The following is a 19605-nucleotide window of genomic DNA, read 5'->3' as shown; positions in this document are numbered from 1 at the left end:
CTGTACTGACATAATGATATGATAGCTATGCTTTCTTTGGTTTTCAGAATGGGGCTAATATATATATAGTTTTATGCACTTAGAGATGAGTTGTCCATACTTTCTCAGGTATCCCTGATTGTTTTTTTATTTCAATCTCATAAACTCATGTTCATCACTTCTATCTATTGCTATTTTGAAGATACATTAGGATTTTAATGAACTGACACCATAGTTTCCTTAAAGAGTAATTGGAAAAAGCAACTAAAATTTATAATGTTCCTCTATCTTACAGTAAAGGAAAAAAATCCCCTTCATAGTAACATATAACAGCATTCTAAGTTAACCACAAACAGCATCTCCATTTAGATTTTCTTGGTACATAGTGTATTATAATACCCTTAATCTCCCATGGGAAAATTGATATGAGTGAAACCCACCTTTTATATAGAAGCTCACAGATTTTAATACAGCAACAATCTCCCCCATAATTCTACATATACACTAGGAATAGAAACATAGTGGCAACAACTGATATGTGTTGAGTCACATTAATATTTTCTCCTCAAAATATCTCAAATAATGTCAATATGAAATAGAATACACTGTAAATAACTATACACATCCAAACATCAATCCTTTTGATATTTTTGAAGCACACTAAAAAGTAATTATCTGGCCATGTCAGAATAGCTCAATTGCTTAGAGCATTGTCTAGACATGCCAAGGTTGCAGACTCAATCCCAGGTCAAGGCACATACAAGAATCAACCAATGAATGTGTAAATAAGTGTGGAACAACAAATCAGTATTTCCCTCCCTTCCCTCTCCTCTCACTCCAAAAAAACAAAAAAAAAACACAAAGCAATTATATCAAAATTTTAACTTTGAATTACTCTCTATAATAAGTATTCTGATTTAGAGTAATACCTGAAAACTATTATTGACTGACTTTCTACTGTGAATTCTCTGATAATTTAAAATTCATTTTCAATTGGATACTTTCCTAAATTTTTTTACATCTTTAAAGTCACTTTCAATCATAAATTCTTTGGGCTTTTGTGAAGTGTATATTTTGAACAAAAGTCTTTCCTCGTAAGTAATATTCCTTCCCAGTGTACATTCCCTGATATTGAGTGAGGCTGTAGTTCTGTTCATGTGGTTTCCCATATTCTTCAGTTTCAAGGTTTCTCATACTATTAATTCTCATACTATTAATTTTCACATGTGCTGATAAAAGCTGTGAAAACTGAATAAAGGCTTTGCCACATTCTTTATATTTGTGTTGTTTTTGTCCAGTATGAATTCTCTGATATAGAGCAAGGTTTGTGTACTGAGTAAGGCTTTACCACATTCTTTGTGTTTGTTAGGCTTTGATTCAATATGAGTGATCAAATGTTGAGTAAGATATGAATGCAAATGAAAGACTTTGCCACATATGGTACATCTGTAAATCTTCAATATAAATCCCACATGGATTATACTTTTTAAGATTTATCCCCAGTATGAATATTCCTTTGTTCAGTATGATTTAAAGATTGGTTAGAGGATTTGTCATATTTACTTCATTTGTTTGTCTTCTACACAATATGAATAATTTGATGTGTATTGTGATTTGACTTTTGGTCAAAGAGTGTTCCTCATTCATAATTATTGTCTGGAAACTGACTTCTCTGATGTTTATTAGAATTTGGCTCTTGGTTTAAATTTTTCCAATGTTCATTGCATTGATAACTTCTGTCTCCATTATATGCACTTAGTATTATTTTATGGAATGAATATTCTATTCCTGGCTTTTGTAAAAAGACCTAGTTGTCTTCAGAAGACGTAGCTGGGTGGATGGATGTGGTCTTTCCCCCCTTCACATTCTTCATTGGCTCCAAAAAGATGACCACAACTGGCTTAGAGACAGCAAGACCCAGGGAGACCAGGTTCCTGTAGTTCTTCAAAATCATATCCATGTACAATTTTCATTAAGCTGGGTCTAGGTATTCAACTCCTCCTGAAATAAATTTCCAGACATGTTCCTGAAGATCAATGTTCCCCGAGAAGCAGCTGTGTCATCTTGTTCCTGGTTCTGCTCCTGTTTCTGGTTGTTTTCTTAGGTGTGATGTTGAGGAGTTATTTCTGCATCATGAGAATGTGCCTTCAAAGACATCAGTGCAATCCATTCATCTGCTTCCATCCCACTCACAGTCAGAAGGAGCTGGAAATGCTCAAAGAGCCACCCTCTCCTGTCCTTTGTTACAGGAGAGTCAGGAACAATGAGCTCCTACATGGAGACAAAGCTGTGAGTTTTCCTCTCCTGTCTTCATGTGCTCTCCTCCCATAGATGTCCACAAACTCTGCAGTAGGTGGCACAGGTGCTGGGATTTCAATGCCCATGATGACCCTCAGGCTTCATGTGTGTAGGAATATGGACTGAGACACTCGGGTTTAAATTAGAAAGAACGAAACCAAGAAGGCCAGCATGACCTTTGATACTCTGTAGCTGCTTACAGGTCTGCAAGAAACTTCATATATATATATATTTTTTTTTAGAAAGTACAGCTGGGCCTGGGTGGGCTTCTGTCCTCTTCTGGCAGAGAGGCAGAAAGACCAAGACCCAGAGCAGCGTGTTTATTTTATAGTCCAGGTCCCAATTCCCCAAAATAGCAGGAGGTATTCCAGGTACTTGACTGAATTTGCATAATAAAAACCCATTCCCTGAACCTGGGCTTTGAAGAGTTGAGCTGAAGGCATTCTCACCTTTTGGCCAGAAATGCCCCCAAGGTAGGGCTATGCCCAAGCCTTGGGTTCAGTCAACATAACTTAAAGAAAGCCATGGTGCCTTCCCTGGCAGGGGGCCTCCCACACTTCACTCTCATCCTGTGTAAGTCTTCTGTTCTGAGGTTGGTCTCTTATCGAAACTTCAGATTTTTAATACATTCTTTTCTTCTCTATTAAGGTCTGTTTCCCTCTATGTGTGTTGCATACAATGACAAATAGCAGATCAAGAGTTTTTATTAGCAAGAAGTAATTGATAATACGAGTGAAGTAGAAGGACTTTTCCATTTCAGTTATGTGAGGTACTAGGTCAAGTTGAATGCATGCAAGCTTTGTGCATTTTATTCATTTTTAGAGTTTTTCTGAGATGTGGATTCAGAACTAGTCAGTACCCTTCCACTCAACTGAAAGGAAATGGAAACTAATGTCAATGTTTAAAACCATGACATTAAAGAGATGGAAGGCAATAGTAGATAATCCATATAAATTAAATAAATAGTAAAATCCATAGACATTAAGTATAAATTGCCCAAGTTTGCACAGATAACTAGCAAAATAGCCATACATAGAATCTAGGCATTCGACTAATTCCATGAATGCTTGTTGTACTTTGCATGATTTTTTAAAAGTTATTTATAGCATATTATGACTTGATAAAAGTGAGTAGCAAATGCAAGGGTATTACATACACATCTCCATAACTTTTTACATGTTTGAACTATTTGGTATAAGAAAAGTACAATTGAGATGTAAAATTAAATATTTATACTATCTGAGGAACATAGATATTAATGGAAGCTAATGGATTCAAAACCTTTGTTAATTATTGATCTATAAAAAAGGGTGTGTTTTTTTTTTCTCTCATTCCAGATTACCACCCAACAATGGATGATAAGAATCAAACAGCAGTGACTGAATTTCGTTTTGTGGGCTTAACAGATAATTTTCCACAGAAGATGATTCTCTTCTTGATCTTCCTGATTGTGTATCTTGTCACATTGGGAGCAAACTTGGGGATGGTTGCCCTTATCTGGACAGATTCCCGACTCCACACACCCATGTACTTTTTTCTCAGCCACTTGTCCCTTGTGGATGTCTGCTGCTCTTCTTCTGTTGCTCCAAAGATGTTGTGTGACACCTTTCCAGACAGAAAAGTCATCTCCTTCATGGGTTGTGCTGTACAGATGTGGTTTTTTGGTCAGTTTGTAGTGACTGAGTGTTTCCTCCTGGCTGCCATGGCATATGATCGGTACATAGCCATCTGCAACCCTTTGTTGTACCCGGTCATCATGTCCCAGCGGGTTTGTGTGCAGCTGGTGGCAGGGCCTTATGCCGTGGGCATTCTAAATGCCATTACTCAAGAGACCTTCACTTTTTGCTTACCTTTCTGTGGTCCAAATGTGGTCAACCACTTTTTCTGTGACATTCTCCCTGTTCTCTCTCTGGCATGTGCTGACACCCAGAACAATAGGTTGGTGCTTTTCATCATGGCTGGAGCTATTGTGTTGTTCAGTGGCATGATCATCGCCATCTCCTATGTGTGCATCCTGGTGGCCATCCTGAAGATCCAGACTGCTGACGGGAGGCAGAAAGCTTTCTCCACATGTTCTTCTCACCTGACAGCCATCTGCATCCTGTATGGAGCTCTTTTCTTTAGCTATGTTCTTCCTGAGTCAGGTTCCTCCCTAGATATCAATAAAGTGATTTCTCTATTTTATACTGTGGTCATCCCCATGCTGAACCCCCTCATCTACAGTGTGAGGAACAAGGAGGTGAAAAGTGCATTCAGGAGCAAGTTTGAAAAAAAAATGCAGTAATGTGATTCAGTGATAGACGGTAAATTAGAGAATTAGAAAATTCCTGCCCATTACCTGGTTACTTGTATACTAAATTGGTGTTTATATTGCTTTCAAATCAGTTTTCTCCTTTGTGAAATGATGCAGAATAAAAAAAGAAAATATAATTTATGCCAGAAGAAAATCCAGGAGAACTTTTATATATTCTTATATGTGGGAAGATATTTTATTCCAAACCAGAAAACTAAATGTTATAAGGGAAAGATCAATAGAGTTCATTAAGAAATGTTTCATTGACCTTATTAAATGTTGAACAATAGAAAGTAAGAGAGCAATTGCAACACAAGTGACTCACAATGCGTTAATGTCTCAATAGGAAAGTGTTGGGATCCTATATCATAAAAGGCTAAAATGCAAATCAGCTGAATGGAGGAACGACTGGTCACTATGATGCGCACTGACCACCAGGGGGCAGACGCTCAACTCAGGAGCTGCCCCCCTGGTGGTTAATGTGCTCCCAATGGGGGAGCACCACTCAGCCAGAAGCCAGGATCACGGCTGGCGAGCACAGCAGTGGTGGTGGGAGCCTTTCCCACCTCCACAGCAGCACTAAGGAGCAGCAAGCAGGTGGGCAGTAAGGAGCGAGGTGTCCTGGACTGCGAGAGGGTGCATGAATTTCATGCACCGGGCCTCTAGTACATATATAATTATAAAAAAAGAACCAGATTATATGTTAAAATGCTATATATATATATATATATATACATATACATATGTATATATATATATATATATATAGCATTTTAACATATAATCTGGTTCTTTTTTTATTAATCCACTTATTGGGCTCTTATGAGATTTCAAATGAGTTAATGCTTTCATAACATCTTGAAAAATAAACATCTCCAGTGGTAAGACTAATGTCCTGTAGCAACATTCTTATGAATAGATGTTATTTGCTTTCTGAAATACTTTGAGTCATTTTTGTTTACAGAAATAAATCAAACTTCTTTGTATAATATTAAAATATTTATGAAATTTGAGCCCAAATTATTTTTCCCCCTTTTATATTTGAAATTTGCATCCAGCCAATGTGGATTATTTTGTCTCTCAAAGAATATGTCTGAATTTAGAGCTCTCCATTACTTCATAGACACCTTTGTTTTTCTAGTCCACCTTATTTTTATTTAACTTTATCTTAGCTTCCATTTGAGACTCATCTTGTCCCAGACCCTATTTCCAAACCCCCTGGTTATAATGATCCGACCTTCCCAGTAGCTCATGAGCCAATCAGAGGGTCTTTAGTGCTTTTGTGTACCCAGAGTCACCTTCTGACTGTACTTTCTCTGAAGCAGGCTCTGTTTTATTTCATTTTTTAAAAATATATTTTTATTGATTTCACAGAGGAAGGGAGAGGGAGAGAGAGATGGAAACATCAATGATGAGAGGGAATCATTGATTGGCTGCCTCCTGCACATCCCCACTGGGGATCAAGCCCACAACCAGGGCATGTGCCCTGACTGGGAATCGAACCAGTGACTTGGTTCCTGGGTTGATGCTCAACTGCTGAGTCACACCTGGCTGGGCTGCAGGTCTCTGTTTTAAATTCTCAAATCTACACACTGCTCATTATGCAGCAGCTAAAGGCTCAACACTGGAATTTCAAAGCGTGTGTGTGTGTGCGTGGTGGTCTCAAAGGAAGATACAGTTTTGTTTTGTGCAATTACACTTGACTCAAAGTCCCCTAAGTATTTTCTCATTAAATACTTTAAGATCTTCTCTCTAAGACTGATCTCCTGAGCTTATGGCTCCTTTAGGGACTTAGCTCCAATTCACAAACAGTCCTTTAGAAAAACTGTGGTATGTGTTGTGCAGAATGGAGTCAATGAACACTTTTTTAAAGTGCTGTTGGAAGGCCCAGGTTTCAAGATGGTATTATTCTATTGTTTATCTTCCTAGACACCTGAAGAAACTGAGAAGAATGACAAGTCTACATTTGCAGGGTAATTCATTTTCATATCATAAAATGTTAATTTTGTCATTCACTTAGACATAAGCAGGCAAAGTCCAGGGCATGTTTCTTCAGACAGGAAAGTTAAGTGATTTCCTAAATTGTCTTCAAGAGGCTAGATATGTAAAGTAAATTTAGAAGCCCAAGAAAACATAATCTCTGAGCCTACCAAGAATGAAATGTTGGTATAAATAGAATATTTAGTCTGTGTCATTTGGTTTAAATGACTTAACTTGAATGTATATTTTGGTTGAGTTTTGCCTTTGGCATAAACATACTGAAATGTGCTGCAAGATTTATGGGCTCATTGAATGTTATTGTTAAAAAACTTTGACTTCTCTGGATCTTAATTTTTCACCTAGATTGGGTATTATAAGTAGGAAATAAACATATCAACCAGTTGACTTGAATTCTCTGCTGCTCCCGCCCAGAGTCACATGCATATCTAGAATCATGATTTTTTTTTATATTAGACTCTTTGAATTGGGTGAGATTAGGAAAAATAAAACAGTATACATTTTGACATTCAGAAATGATTGGTTCACACAATAGTTTGAGTTGGTTGAGACCATGGATGGGTATACTCCAGTTTCATCCTCATAATTTTTTACACCTAATTTTATTGTGACACTCAAAATGCTTTGCTTCCATCTTCCCTGAGTCATCTTGAATAAAATATAAAGGACCTGAAATGAGTTTCTATGTTTAGAAAATTTTGAATTCTTGAAACATTTTACTATTAAAGTATAGTTTCTGACAAATCTTACACTTTACTCCATTGAAGCTGTTTCTTTCTAAGCTCCATCACCTGAGACCACAGGAAGTCAGCCAATTTTCATTTAATTATTTTTTTTGGTAACCAAAGTCCTTTCCAGCTTTCTTAGAAGAGAATATTGTTAGACTTCTGTCGATAGTTCTGCTGCTGAACACCTGCTAATATTTTGTGTGATTATACTGTTGGAATCGTTATGGTTATTTCAAGGTCCGAAATGTATGCCTCCCTTCCTCAATTTTCCTTTTTTGTACTACTGTCAGTTTCTCTTTTCTTACATCTCATCTACTCTTTCTCACAATTTTTTTTATTTTTAATAAATACAAATTTCCGGGTCCCTTGTACTCTTCACCCAGTTTCCCCCAATTGTTACAACTTCTCAACAACTGTACAACATGAAAAATAGGAAATTGACATCAATATGATGTCTGTGTATAGCTCTATATAATTTTATTATGTGTGTAGAGTTGTATTATCACCACCACATTCAGGATACAATCTCATCTCCACAGAGATCTCCCTTGTGCTACCCTGTTATAGTCACACCACTACCCTCTTTCCCACCATTCCTAATCCCAGGCAACAACTAACCTGTTTTCCATCTCTACAATATGTGTGTATATATATATATATATATATAATATATATGTATATATATATATATTATATATATATATATTATATATATATATATTATGGAAAGCATCACAGGGAGATACTGTTGAGAATTTTTATCATTTTCCAAAGCCAACTTCTTTTCTGTTCCATTTTTAGACACCAGAATTATGTTTTTGACAATACAACTGTTCATTTTTTCTAGAATCTAAACGAATTGATGAGGAAGTTATATTCCTAACATCTTTTATCTAGAGTGAGAGTATTTGTCTGAATTAATCAAATTCACGCAATACTTTTTTCTATAAATGTTTTTAAGATAACCTTGGTTCAACGCAGGGATTTTTAGAAATGTAACCTCATACATTTAGAAGATTTACTTTAGATAATCTCCAAAGATCACTTCTACGTCTAAAATTTTATAATTCTCCCAAATCCTGCTTTGATCAAGAAGGAAACTGAGGGACCCAGTGAGATTCAGTGACTTAGTATCACACAGATAATTGGGAGGTATGACAACCACTAGGGTAGAAGTTGAGTGTTATTTGTCAATCTAACCTATGAAATTTAGAAAAATAAAAGTTAAATTCTGATTTAAAAATGAGAAGCCCTAATTACCAAATGATTGCAAAGAAAAAAATTTTCTCTTTCTTATTCCAGATTAAGTCAGTGAAATGGATGATGGAAATCAAACCTTGGTGATGGAGTTTTTTTTCATGGGCTTAACGAATCATTTCCAGCACCAGGTTGTACTCTTTGTGATATTTCTCTTGGTTTATCTTGTCACTCTTCTGGGAAACTTGGGGATGATCACCCTCATTCAGATAGATTCCCGACTCCACACCCCGATGTACTTTTTTCTTAGCCACTTATCCTTTGTGGGTGTGTGCTCCTCTTCTGTCATCAGTCCCAAGATGTTGACTGACATCTTTGCGGAGACAAAAGTAATCTCTTTCTTTGGTTGTGCGGCCCAGTTATGTTTTTTTTTGTCAGTTTGTAGTGACTGAGTGTTTCCTCCTGGCTTCCATGGCATATGATCGATATATGGCTATTTGCAAACCCTTGTTGTATACACTCATTATGTCCCAGCAGGTCTGTGTGCAGCTGGTGGTAGGGCTGTATACCATGGGTCTTATAAGTGCCATGACCCATACGACATTTCCCTTTCGCTTACCTTACTGTGGTCCAAATATCATCAATCACTTCTTCTGTGATCTCCTCCCGGTTCTTTCTCTGGCATGTGCAGACACCCAGGTCAATAAATTTTTGCTTTACATCTTGGCTGGAGCCCTAGGAGTACTCAGCGGCATGATCATCTTGGTCTCCTACATTTACATCATCACTGCCATCCTGAAGATCCGCTCTGCTGATGGGAGGTGCAAAGCCTTCTCCACCTGCTCTTCTCACCTGACAGCCGTCTCCATCCTTTATGGGACACTCTTCTTTATCTATGTATGTCCAAGCTCTGGCTTCTCCCTGGACATCAATAAAGTAGTGTCTGTGTTTTATACAGCTATGATTCCCATGCTAAATCCACTTATCTACAGCCTGAGAAACAAGGAAGTCAAGGATTCATTCAGAAGGATGCTTGAAAGGAAGAAATTCCTGATGAGCAGATAAACTAGAATACCATTTGTACTACAGATCAATAGCTAATCTACATGCAATATGCAAGAACATGGTCTAGGTGTTGGGAATCCTACTTTTGTGTTGAGTCACTCTGTATTATTCTGTGTAATTGACAAGTCATCTAGTATCTTTAGGTTACATTTTTTTTTTCAGTTTGATTTTCTCATTCAGCAAGAATAAATAGGAGAGCTTTAAATTGAGGATTATTGAACTCCAAAATTTTAAAAATATTCTCAAGTTTTGTGAGTAGGAAATGAATTCTTTGTTAAATTCTACATGCTGTAGTCATAACCAGTGACTTAATAATACTTCGTTTTGCTTTACAAGTTGTTGAGATCCATCAATTGTCTGTAATCTTGACCTTGACTTTTAAACATAAACTTAAAAAGTGTATTATGCCAAAAAGTAAAAACTTCCAATTACATGATATATAAGCTCTGGGGATGTAATGTACAGCATAGTGACTATATTTGACATTACTGTATTACATATTCATAAGTTGCTAAGAGATTAGATCTTAACATTTCTCATCACAAGAATACATTGTAACTATGTGAGGTAATGGATATTAATTACACGTATTTTGGTAATCATTTCATACTCTATACATATATAAAATCATTATGTTGTATGTCATGGATTAACACAATGCTACATGTCAATTATATGTCAATAATAATGAAAAATAGAGAATTATTCAGGGAGCATGTAATGATTGCATTCTCTAATACTGCCTCTGTGTTTGGAGTAGACACTTTACAAATGCCTTTTATATCCCCTACTAGATTCGTGCACCCAGGGGGTCCCCTGTGGGGATCCGGGGAGGAGCCACTCCATTCATCCTGGTCCACTCACCCTGGCTCACTCATCCCAGTCAGCTGAGTGGCGTTCCCGCTGTGGGAGCACACTGACCACCAGAGAGCAGCTCCTGTGTGGTCAGTATGTGTTATAGCGACTGGTTGTTTGGTTGACCAGTCGTAAAGTCACTTAGGCTTTTATATATACAGATACTCTCTGATCATAGTAATAACTAATTGGTATTTTGCCACTGCAATTACACGGGTAGTGCATGTTAAGTGAAGAATGGATTATAGATCTTTAATAAAAAGCTAGTTATTACCATTATTATTTATTAATTTTGTGTCATAGGCAGGGCATTAATTCCTTTTCCAAAGAAGATGAGCTGAACAGCCACAAAGAATCAATGGGTTGTCCAGGACCTCATAATTTGTCTCACAGTTTAATTTTCCCAGGCACAATATTCTTTCAACCATACTTCTGTGCTTTTATTTCCCCTTGAACATGCAACAAATCTAGGAAATGAGGATATGGGGCTTATTTCTTCACAATTGTAAAACTCTCTGAGATCTACACTCTATCTTCTCTTTGAAGTTCTTCCTTAAAGGACATTTCATATTAGTTCACTGACTTTGAAGGTTGTAAATAATCTCTAATGCTCTAAACCCTTTTTGGTCTGTTTGGTTTATTTCACCATGCCTTTCGCCAGTTTTGGTGTCTGTGTTGGGTAACGACTTGGGTACAAGATGCTAATCATTAATTTTTAAGGCTAACACTGTTTCTTCAACTTTGTGTTAATAAAGATTCCTTCAAAATGACCTTATAGCCTCAATTCTTAAAAATTTAGTTTTGCCCTGGCCAGTGCGGCTCAGTTGGTTGGAGAATTGTTCCATGCACCAAAAGGTTGCAAGTTTGATTCCTGGCCAGGGCATATACCCAAGTGGTGGGTTTGATCCTGGTCAGGGTGTGCAGGGGAAGCCACTGATCCATGTTTCTCTCTAGCATAGGTGTTTCTTTGTCTCTATTTCTCTCCCTCTCCTTTCCTCTTTCTCTAAAAAAATAAAAATAAAATCAATAAAAACATGTCCTCAGGTGAGGATTAAAACAATATTCCTGCTTTATAAAAAATTTAGTGTTAAATATTTAGTGTTATTTTAGAACATGAGGGCCAAAGTATGTTTTCCAATATGTGCTTTCAGTACCTGTGACATACACATTCTTCATGAAACATATTTTTCTCCTCATTTTACTCTCTAGTCATCACCTGGTGATATGGTCTCCGCAAATATAGAATGTGTTCAAATAAAGGCGAGGCAGCAATCCTAGTGAAAAACACTAATGGTTCTTTCTTAAAAATGATTTTACACTTTGCCACTAGATAGCAGCATCAGCTTCTCAATCACAATGAACGTTTTCCTTAATAATTGAAAACATTATTACGACAGTAGACTTGAAAAAAATAGCTTTCAAAGTCTAATTATTAATTTTTGAGGGCTGTGAAATCATACACAAGTTTTGTGTGTTTGGGCCACATATTTACATATGTTCTTTCCACAGGAAAGAACTGGACCTTTCAGCAGGATTTTTAAAGTGCATGGCACATAAAAATTTAAAGTTTCTGATATAATCTAACATTCTTACCTTTCAAATTGTAAAACTAATGTATAAAGGGCGAGGAATGATTTTCCCATGATATGTAACAGAATTTATTATTGCACACCTGTTCTAGAAACACATAGTTCAGAGATCTTTACTCCATCCAACATTCTTATAAGTCCTTCTTTATCATAATGATAATAAATAAAAAGGCTTTGTAACATTAGCTGTAAATATGTTTCCTAGTGTTCTTTGCTACTTTAAAAATAAATAAAATTATGTAATTAAAATTATTACTATTTCTATATTTTTCATTTTTTCAAAAATGTATCTTTATTGTTTAAAGTATTATAGGTGCTACTTTCCCCACATTGACCCCCTCCACCCACTCCTGTGCTCCCCTCCCAGGCCTTCAGGCCACTGTTGTCTGTGTCCATAGGTTATGCATATATGCATATAAATTCTTTTGTTAATCTCTTCCCTTTTCCTTTCCCACTTTCCCTCTGAGATTCATCTGTTTCATGCTTCTATGTATCTATTTTATTCATCAGTTTATTTTGTTCATTAGTTTCCACATATAAGTGAGATCATGTGATACTTGTCTTTCTTTGATACTTGGCTTACTTTGCTTGGCGTAAACTTTCCAGGTCGTAGTTAAATCATGCCTGACACTTTAGATATCTGGGTTCCTCCCCTGCATCAGCACCTGACTTTATGTATAAAGGTAACTATATGGACTACTGCAGAATCCAGAGAGAGCTGAGGGCCCTCCCCTCCCCATCCAAGAGGGATTACATAGTTATTGAATGCACATTTTTAACAGCTATATTCACTAAACCACACGTTCATTTCTTTCCTTACTCCCTTCTGGGATAAGTCAGAGCAATTGAAACAGAGGGATGATCAAAGCTATAATAAAGGGTGTCCCAAAAGTCACGCAAGAAGTAATTTTGATAGGAAACACGGGTTTATAATTAAAAATTGTAAATCTTTTATTGATTCATGAAGTATACAGTATACGGTTATGTACGGAATAGCACATCGGGTAAACGGCCTCCACGGCTTTGCTGGCACATACACAAAGCCGTGATCTTCATTGGTCTTCATTGTCCCTGCTCCTGGGCCATAATTGGTACTTGGTAATGCTTCTCAAATTGAAGGGATTGAAATCAAAGGGCAACAGATATTAGAATCTGATTCAATAAACCAAGTAAAATTAGGCTTTTATTTGTTGTTGTTGTTAATGCTCACGCAAAATTCAAATCTTGAGTGAATTTTGGGACACCCTTTATACTTTTCACAGCCACAAAACCTCAAATGTCTGGATTTAAAACTTTCATTGTGTTTTAGATAAAAAGAAGTCCACAGACCCTAGGGAAATTTTTCAATTGAAGGCTAATAAAATAATCTCCAAGTATGAAGGTAATCATAACTTGTTACTCAAAAAAATGGGAAAAATAAAAAAAATTCCCAGTCCTCTTAACAATATTAATAATAAGGAATAAATAATTAAAGTACAGCACCTAAAGAGTTTTCAGGGGTGAAATAAATGACTACAGTTAATAATATTGTATTACATATTTTAAAGTGACTGAGTAAATCTTAAAAGTCCTTATCACAAGAAAAAATATTTTGTAATTATGCATAAGGATTAGACTTATTGTGGTAATCATTTCACAATATATACAAATATGGAATTATTATGTTGTACATCTGAAACTAATATAATGTTATGTGTCCATTATACCTCAATAAAAAGTTCTTTCATATTGATTCAACAGAAAGTTATAGAAACTTAAGCTTTTATAGAAAAAATGCTTTAAACTAATACAGCATATATCTTTGTGAATAAATGTTTCCAAATTTTCAGATAGAAACCCAAAATAGGATTTTTTTTAATGACCCTCCATACTGTTCTCCATAGTAGTTGTACCAATTTACATTCACATTAGGAGTGAATGAGGGGTTTCTCCACAACCTTTGTTATACTTGTTATTACTTGTCTAGTTGATAATAGCCATTCTGACAGGTGGTATCTCATCGAAGTTTTGATGAGCATTTCTTTAATAGCTGGTGAAGTTGAGCATCTTATATATCTGTTGGCCATTTGTGTGTCTTTTTGGAAGAAATGTCTATTCACATCCTCTGCCCCCTTGTTTTTGTTAATCTTCACCGAAAAATATTTTTTCCACTGATTTTTAGAGAGAGTGAAAGGAAGGGAGATGGAGAGTTAGAGAGTGAGAGTGAGAGAAATGTAAATGTGAGAGAGACACTTTGATTGGTTGCCTCTTGCACACACCCCAACTAGAGCCAGGGATTGAATCTACAACCCAGGTATATGTCATTGATGGGGAATTAAACCCACAAACCTTCTGTTCTTGGGAAGATGCGTTAACTACTGGGAAACACAGGCCCGGATGCCCTGTCCATTTTTCATTGGACTGCTTGTTTCTTTGGTGTTAAGTTGTATGATTTCTTTATATATATTTGTCAGATCTATTGTTTGCAAATAATCTTCTCCAATTCAGTTTGTTGCCTTTTTGTATTGTTTGTGGTTTCTTTTGCTGTGCAAAAACTTTTTGATTTGATATAGCCCCATTCATTTATTTTTGCCTTTATTTTCCTTAGCTTTGGGGTCAAATTCATAAAATCCTCTCTAAGACCAAGGTCCATAAATTTGGTACCTATGTTTTCTCCTATGTAATTTATTCTTTCAGGTATTATATTTAATTCTTTGATCCATTTTGAGTTAACTTTTGTATTTGGAAACTAATAGTAGTCCAGCTTCCTTCTTTTGCATGTGGCTTTCCAATTTTTCCAGCACCATTTATTGAAGAGGCTTTCTTTTCTCCATTGTTTTTGTCTCCTTTGTTGAAAGTTATTGGACCATATACATACATGTGGGCTTATTTTGGGGCTCTCAGTGGCCAAGACATGGAAACAAACAGTGTCCTTTGATAGATGATTGGATAAAGAAGATGTGGTACATTTATACAATGGAATACTACTCAGCCATAAGAAAAGATGAAATATTTTCATTTGTGACAACATGGATAGAGCTTGAGAATCCCATGCTAAGCAAAATAAGTCAGACAGAAAAAGTTCAGAACCATATGATTTCACTCATATGTGGAATACAAAACTGAAAGCAACAAATGAACAAATAAGAAAAAGAAAAACTCACAAATGTAGACAACAGTCTGGTGGTTATCAGAGGGAAGGCGGCGGAGAGTAGTAGTGAAAGGTAAAGGGGGTCAAATATATGGTGACGGAAGGTGATTTAACTTTGGGTGGTGGGCACACCATCTAATATACAGATGATGTATCATAGAAATGTATACCTGAAATCTATATAATCTTATTAACCAATGCCACCCCAATTAATTTAATAAAAAAGGTTATAGCAGCATGTTAAGAAACTAAAAAGAAAACAAAACAAACAAACAAAACCTCTAGAGCAGCGGTTCTCAACCTACAGGTAGCGACCTCTTTGGGGATTGAACGACCCTTTCACAGGAGTCACCTAAGACCATCAGAAAACACATATATAATTACATATTGTTTTTGTGATTAATCACTATGCTTTAATTATGTTCAATTTGTAACAATGAAATTGGGGGTCACCACAACATGAGGAACTGTATTAAAGGGTCGCGGCATTAGAAAGGTTGAGAACCCCTGTTCTAGAGTAAGGAATTGTATTTCATGCTGAAAGACTTGTAATTTTTTTTTTCTTACCCAGGCTAGAACCAAAATTCAAATTTCTATATTGACTCTGTTTTGACTTGGAGGTGAAGCACATTTCTTGGAAATAAAAAATGTATTGTTTTTTTGCTGTAGGCTAACAGTTCAGATGTAATTGTTAAATTCTAAGGACAAATTAATACATTATCAGTTTTTCTTTTCCAGTTCTAGCTTACAATACTTAAACTCTTTACATATTTTGAACAAAATCCTGAAAAATTATTTCTTTGTCAACATGTAGCAAATGGTACATCAGAGGAAAGTCCAATTTTCATTCTTAGCACTTGTTTCCAAAACATTAATGCAGAAGAGAGAGAGGTACTACCCTGTCTGTAGTTTAATTTGCAAAGGATTCCATAGAGTTTCCTTGCTTAGCACATAACTAGAGGTAGTAGAAAGTCTATATCCAGTTAGAAACAAACTTTAAATGATAGAAAACAGATCTCATTGGACTCACTTAGGATATGAAGCAAAACTTTAATTGCACTTTCCCTTAGTGGCCTCATTCCCAAGATATGGCATGCTTTGGGGACAGAGCATTTTCAATAACAATAACACAGAAAGAAATGATGCAACTTTTCAAGGAACTTTTATCTAACCAATGAAGACTGAATATATTTTATACTGAAGTCATCCATATTTTCTTTTTGGAAGAAGAGAAAGAATAAAACCAAACGACCATTGAAAATTCTGCCCCATTCCCATGTTAAGGGAAGGGATGAAACCAGAGAAATTTGGCTCATTTTTACTTTAGTTCTTGTCATCTTGAAAGAAGAGGGAGGGAACCTATTAGAATGTAAGTTGAGATCTTCTAAATCATCTTCTGTTTTTCATACTACTTTATTTTTAATAAGTTCAAAGGAGCATAGATTATTTTAAGTAAATTTAAAAATAAATTATATATTTGGTTCATGGCCAGGATCAGCATGATCCTCATCTTTGTTGGATGTTGGGCAAGACCTAAGATGAGGGCATTTATATAGAGATAAATTTAAGTTCTGAAACTAGATCAAACTAAATATGAAATTAGATATTTTAGCAACAGGGTAAGGGGAAAAGATAGTTCTGAATTTACTCCATCCCTGTCTAAAACAACAGGGTAATTTATTTGCTAAAGGAAGACTAACATAGGACATGTTGGTATTACCCCAGTGCTCTGAACATGAGAGCCAATTGTGGCCCCAACTCTGTGGTTTGACCTGTATGGAGAACTGTATTCTATTCTAAGCACCAAATGAAAAAACAGAAACTGAGAAACTAAAATGTGCATGGAGTGGTAGAAGGCTTGGGTAGGTGTAGAAACCAAGATTAATAGAAAAGTGTTGAGGAGCTTCAGGCAACTGTCAAATGGAAGACTGAGATATAGAGTGTGAGTGGAGGAGTTAATAGACTCTTGAAGAGGTTTAAACAAGAAGTGAAGTGATGAGTAAACAGTTTGACTGGCCATTTAATCTTTCTCTTTAATTCTCCCAAAGCCAAAGATATAATGTAAACTGTACTTTTGGCTTCAGAGGAGGTCTTGTTAGTCAAATAATAAATTTCGCACTGGAAAACTAAAGGAAAAGTGTCTAGCATAAGTCTAATGTTGGACTCTGATATTTCTGGGCTCATACATTTTTTAAAAAGTAAAGTATAAGTAGCTTGATGAGTACTTGTACATTTATTCTCTTATTCTATGTGGGTGAGAATTCTCAGTGATCAAAAACAATAATAGTTTTAACTACATTGAATGAAAGAAGCATTCAAGGTTCCTAAAGATTAGCTGACTTAATCAAGGTCACCCTTATAGTAGATGACATAGTAAGTGAATCTCAGGAGATACAGAAATGGGAGAATGTAGGCTCTTTTCCAAATTTGGTGATACTTAAACTCAGCACTTTCTATGATCTTATGGGCTTCTCACTAATGGCCACTGGCTGTAAACTCAACACCAGAAATAGGAAACCAGAATGCATTATCCTGTATTCATATTGGAATGAGTTTTGGATTCTTTTTAAATGAAAGGAATTGCGAAGCCATAAAAGTTTTAGTGTGAGAAAGGAAAGGGCACAGACCACTTTGACAGGCATTTCAAAGCCCACCTCTGCTAGTCACTAGCATTATGAATGTGGTTATGATCACAAAATCCAAAGAAAATGGCCTAAATATGAGTGGCTGCTCATTCCTTCTCCAGTTTGCCTCACTTCCACTCTCCTGTATCATTTCACCATGTGTGTGGCCATATGGTAAACTTAGTTGATGTTCACTAAAGTGGGAGTTAATAGATATCTATTTGGAAACCATCTTGGCTCAGTTCGTCAACAGTGAGGACCTTGAGCAAGCTGCTCTTATTTATAAGTTTTTATTTTTTCTCCTTTGTATTGATGACTTCTACAGAGTCTTAAATATTATAGCTGCAGGGCTGACCTTTTGCTCTGGTCTATATTTCATTTTTATTCCCAGCAGCAGCATGTAACTAGCTCATGTCACTCCTAACACTCTTTCAGTTTCTGGGTCTTATTTTTGAAGATATGTTTACCAAATCTGCTGTGACGTCTCTGCTCTTCTAGTGGAAACCACACCATTCAATGGCCAATGAAAACTACACAAGGATCACCGAGTTCATTTTCACAGGTTTGAATTACAACCCCCAATTGCAGGTCTTTCTCTTCCTGCTCTTTCTGAGTTTCTACATCATCAACCTAACAGGCAACTTGGGTATGGTTATTCTGATATGGACCGATAACCGCCTTCACACACCTATGTACTTTTTCCTCAGCCACTTGTCCTTTGTGGACATCTGCTTCTCCTCAGTCGTGAGCCCTAAGATGCTCACTGACTTCTTTGTGAAGAGGAAAGTCATCTCTTTCTTGGGGTGTGCTTTGCAGCAGTGGTTCTTTGGGTTCTTTGTGGCAGCAGAGTGTTTTCTCTTGGCATCCATGGCCTATGACCGCTATGTAGCCATCTGCAACCCACTATTGTACTCAGTTGCCATGTCTCAGAGACTCTGTATCCAGCTGGTGGTTGGTCCCTATGTCATCGGGTTTATGAACACCATGACTCATACAACAAACACATTTCGTCTCCCTTTTTGTGGCCCCAATGTCATCAATCATTTCTTCTGTGATGTGTCCCCCCTACTTTCCCTTGCATGTGCGGATACTGAGCTCACTAAGTTGGTCATTTTTGTCGTGGCTGGAGCTGTGGGAGTCTTCAGTGGTCTGACTATCGTGGTCTCCTACATTTACATTCTCACTGCCATCCTGAAGATCCACTCTGCCGATGGGAGGAGCAAAGCCTTTTCCACCTGCTCTTCTCACCTAACAGCCGTCTCCATCCTGTATGGAACTCTTTTCTTTATCTATGTACGACCTAGTGCAAGTTTCTCCCTGGATCTCAATAAAGTGGTGTCTGTGTTTTACACAGCAGTGATCCCCATGTTAAACCCACTTATCTACAGCTTGAGGAACAAGGAGGTCAAAGATGCCATCCACAGGACTGTCACTAAGAGGAAGACTTGTTGGGCCTAAATTCTTATCTAGAAAGGCAATTTGGGTAGGATTCTAAATGGACAGACTAATTGTGTGGATTTCTAAGATTCTAGGCACTTGCAAGTGTTTGGGGATGGTTGACATTTCTTTCTTTGTTCATTTATCCAATCATTCATTCATTTAGTCAATTAGTGTAGATTCATTAAGCCCTGTATGTGATCTTTTCTATGTAATATTCCAATATTATAGTTCAAACTCACAGTCCATGTAATTTTGCTTCTCAGTCTGATTATTTTCCAAAAAGCTTTATTTAATTTCAGTTATTATTATTATTTTTTATCATTTTGCTAATGTTTTCTCTTCCTGCTGACTCCTTGGTACTGGAATTTTAAAAAGCAATACTTCAGGTTTTACACTCACATCTAACTCC

At 36.5% G+C, this 19605-nt stretch overlaps 3 protein-coding genes across 3 annotated transcripts; all 3 read left to right on the top strand.

Annotated features, from left to right (window-relative positions):
• Window positions 1–3628: 3628 nt before the first annotated feature.
• On the top strand, window positions 3629–4561 carry LOC139017714 (olfactory receptor 5G3-like). The gene has a single exon (XM_070426316.1). It carries the CDS (start codon window positions 3629–3631, stop codon window positions 4559–4561), a length of 933 nt encoding a protein of 310 aa, XP_070282417.1.
• A 4051-nt stretch (window positions 4562–8612) lies between these two features.
• Window positions 8613–9558, top strand: LOC139017935 (olfactory receptor 5G25-like). Its single transcript, XM_070426548.1, is given in 2 exon segments — window positions 8613–8918; window positions 8920–9558. Coding segments are annotated over 2 exon segments (945 nt in total).
• Window positions 9559–18272: 8714 nt separating this feature from the next.
• On the top strand, window positions 18273–19214 carry LOC139017934 (olfactory receptor 5G9-like). Its single transcript, XM_070426547.1, has one exon. The coding sequence runs from the start codon at window positions 18273–18275 to the stop codon at window positions 19212–19214; it is 942 nt and encodes a 313-aa protein (XP_070282648.1).
• Window positions 19215–19605: the final 391 nt, after the last annotated feature.

Source organism: Myotis yumanensis, unplaced genomic scaffold (genome assembly GCF_028538775.1).
Source record: "Myotis yumanensis isolate MYYU_CA2020_CCGP unplaced genomic scaffold, mMyoYum1.0.hap1 SCAF_10, whole genome shotgun sequence".
In the NCBI taxonomy this organism is placed as follows: domain Eukaryota; kingdom Metazoa; phylum Chordata; class Mammalia; order Chiroptera; family Vespertilionidae; genus Myotis; species Myotis yumanensis.
Note: the sequence above shows the minus strand (reverse complement) of the source record. Positions and strands in the feature narration are given on the sequence as shown.

What these genes read in the sequence shown, in the direction of transcription:
- LOC139017714 (XM_070426316.1), top strand. Translation starts at nt 3,629, where the DNA reads ATGGATGATAAGAATCAAACAGCAGTGACTGAATTTCGTTTTGTGGGC.
- LOC139017934 (XM_070426547.1), top strand. Translation starts at nt 18,273, where the DNA reads ATGGCCAATGAAAACTACACAAGGATCACCGAGTTCATTTTCACAGGT.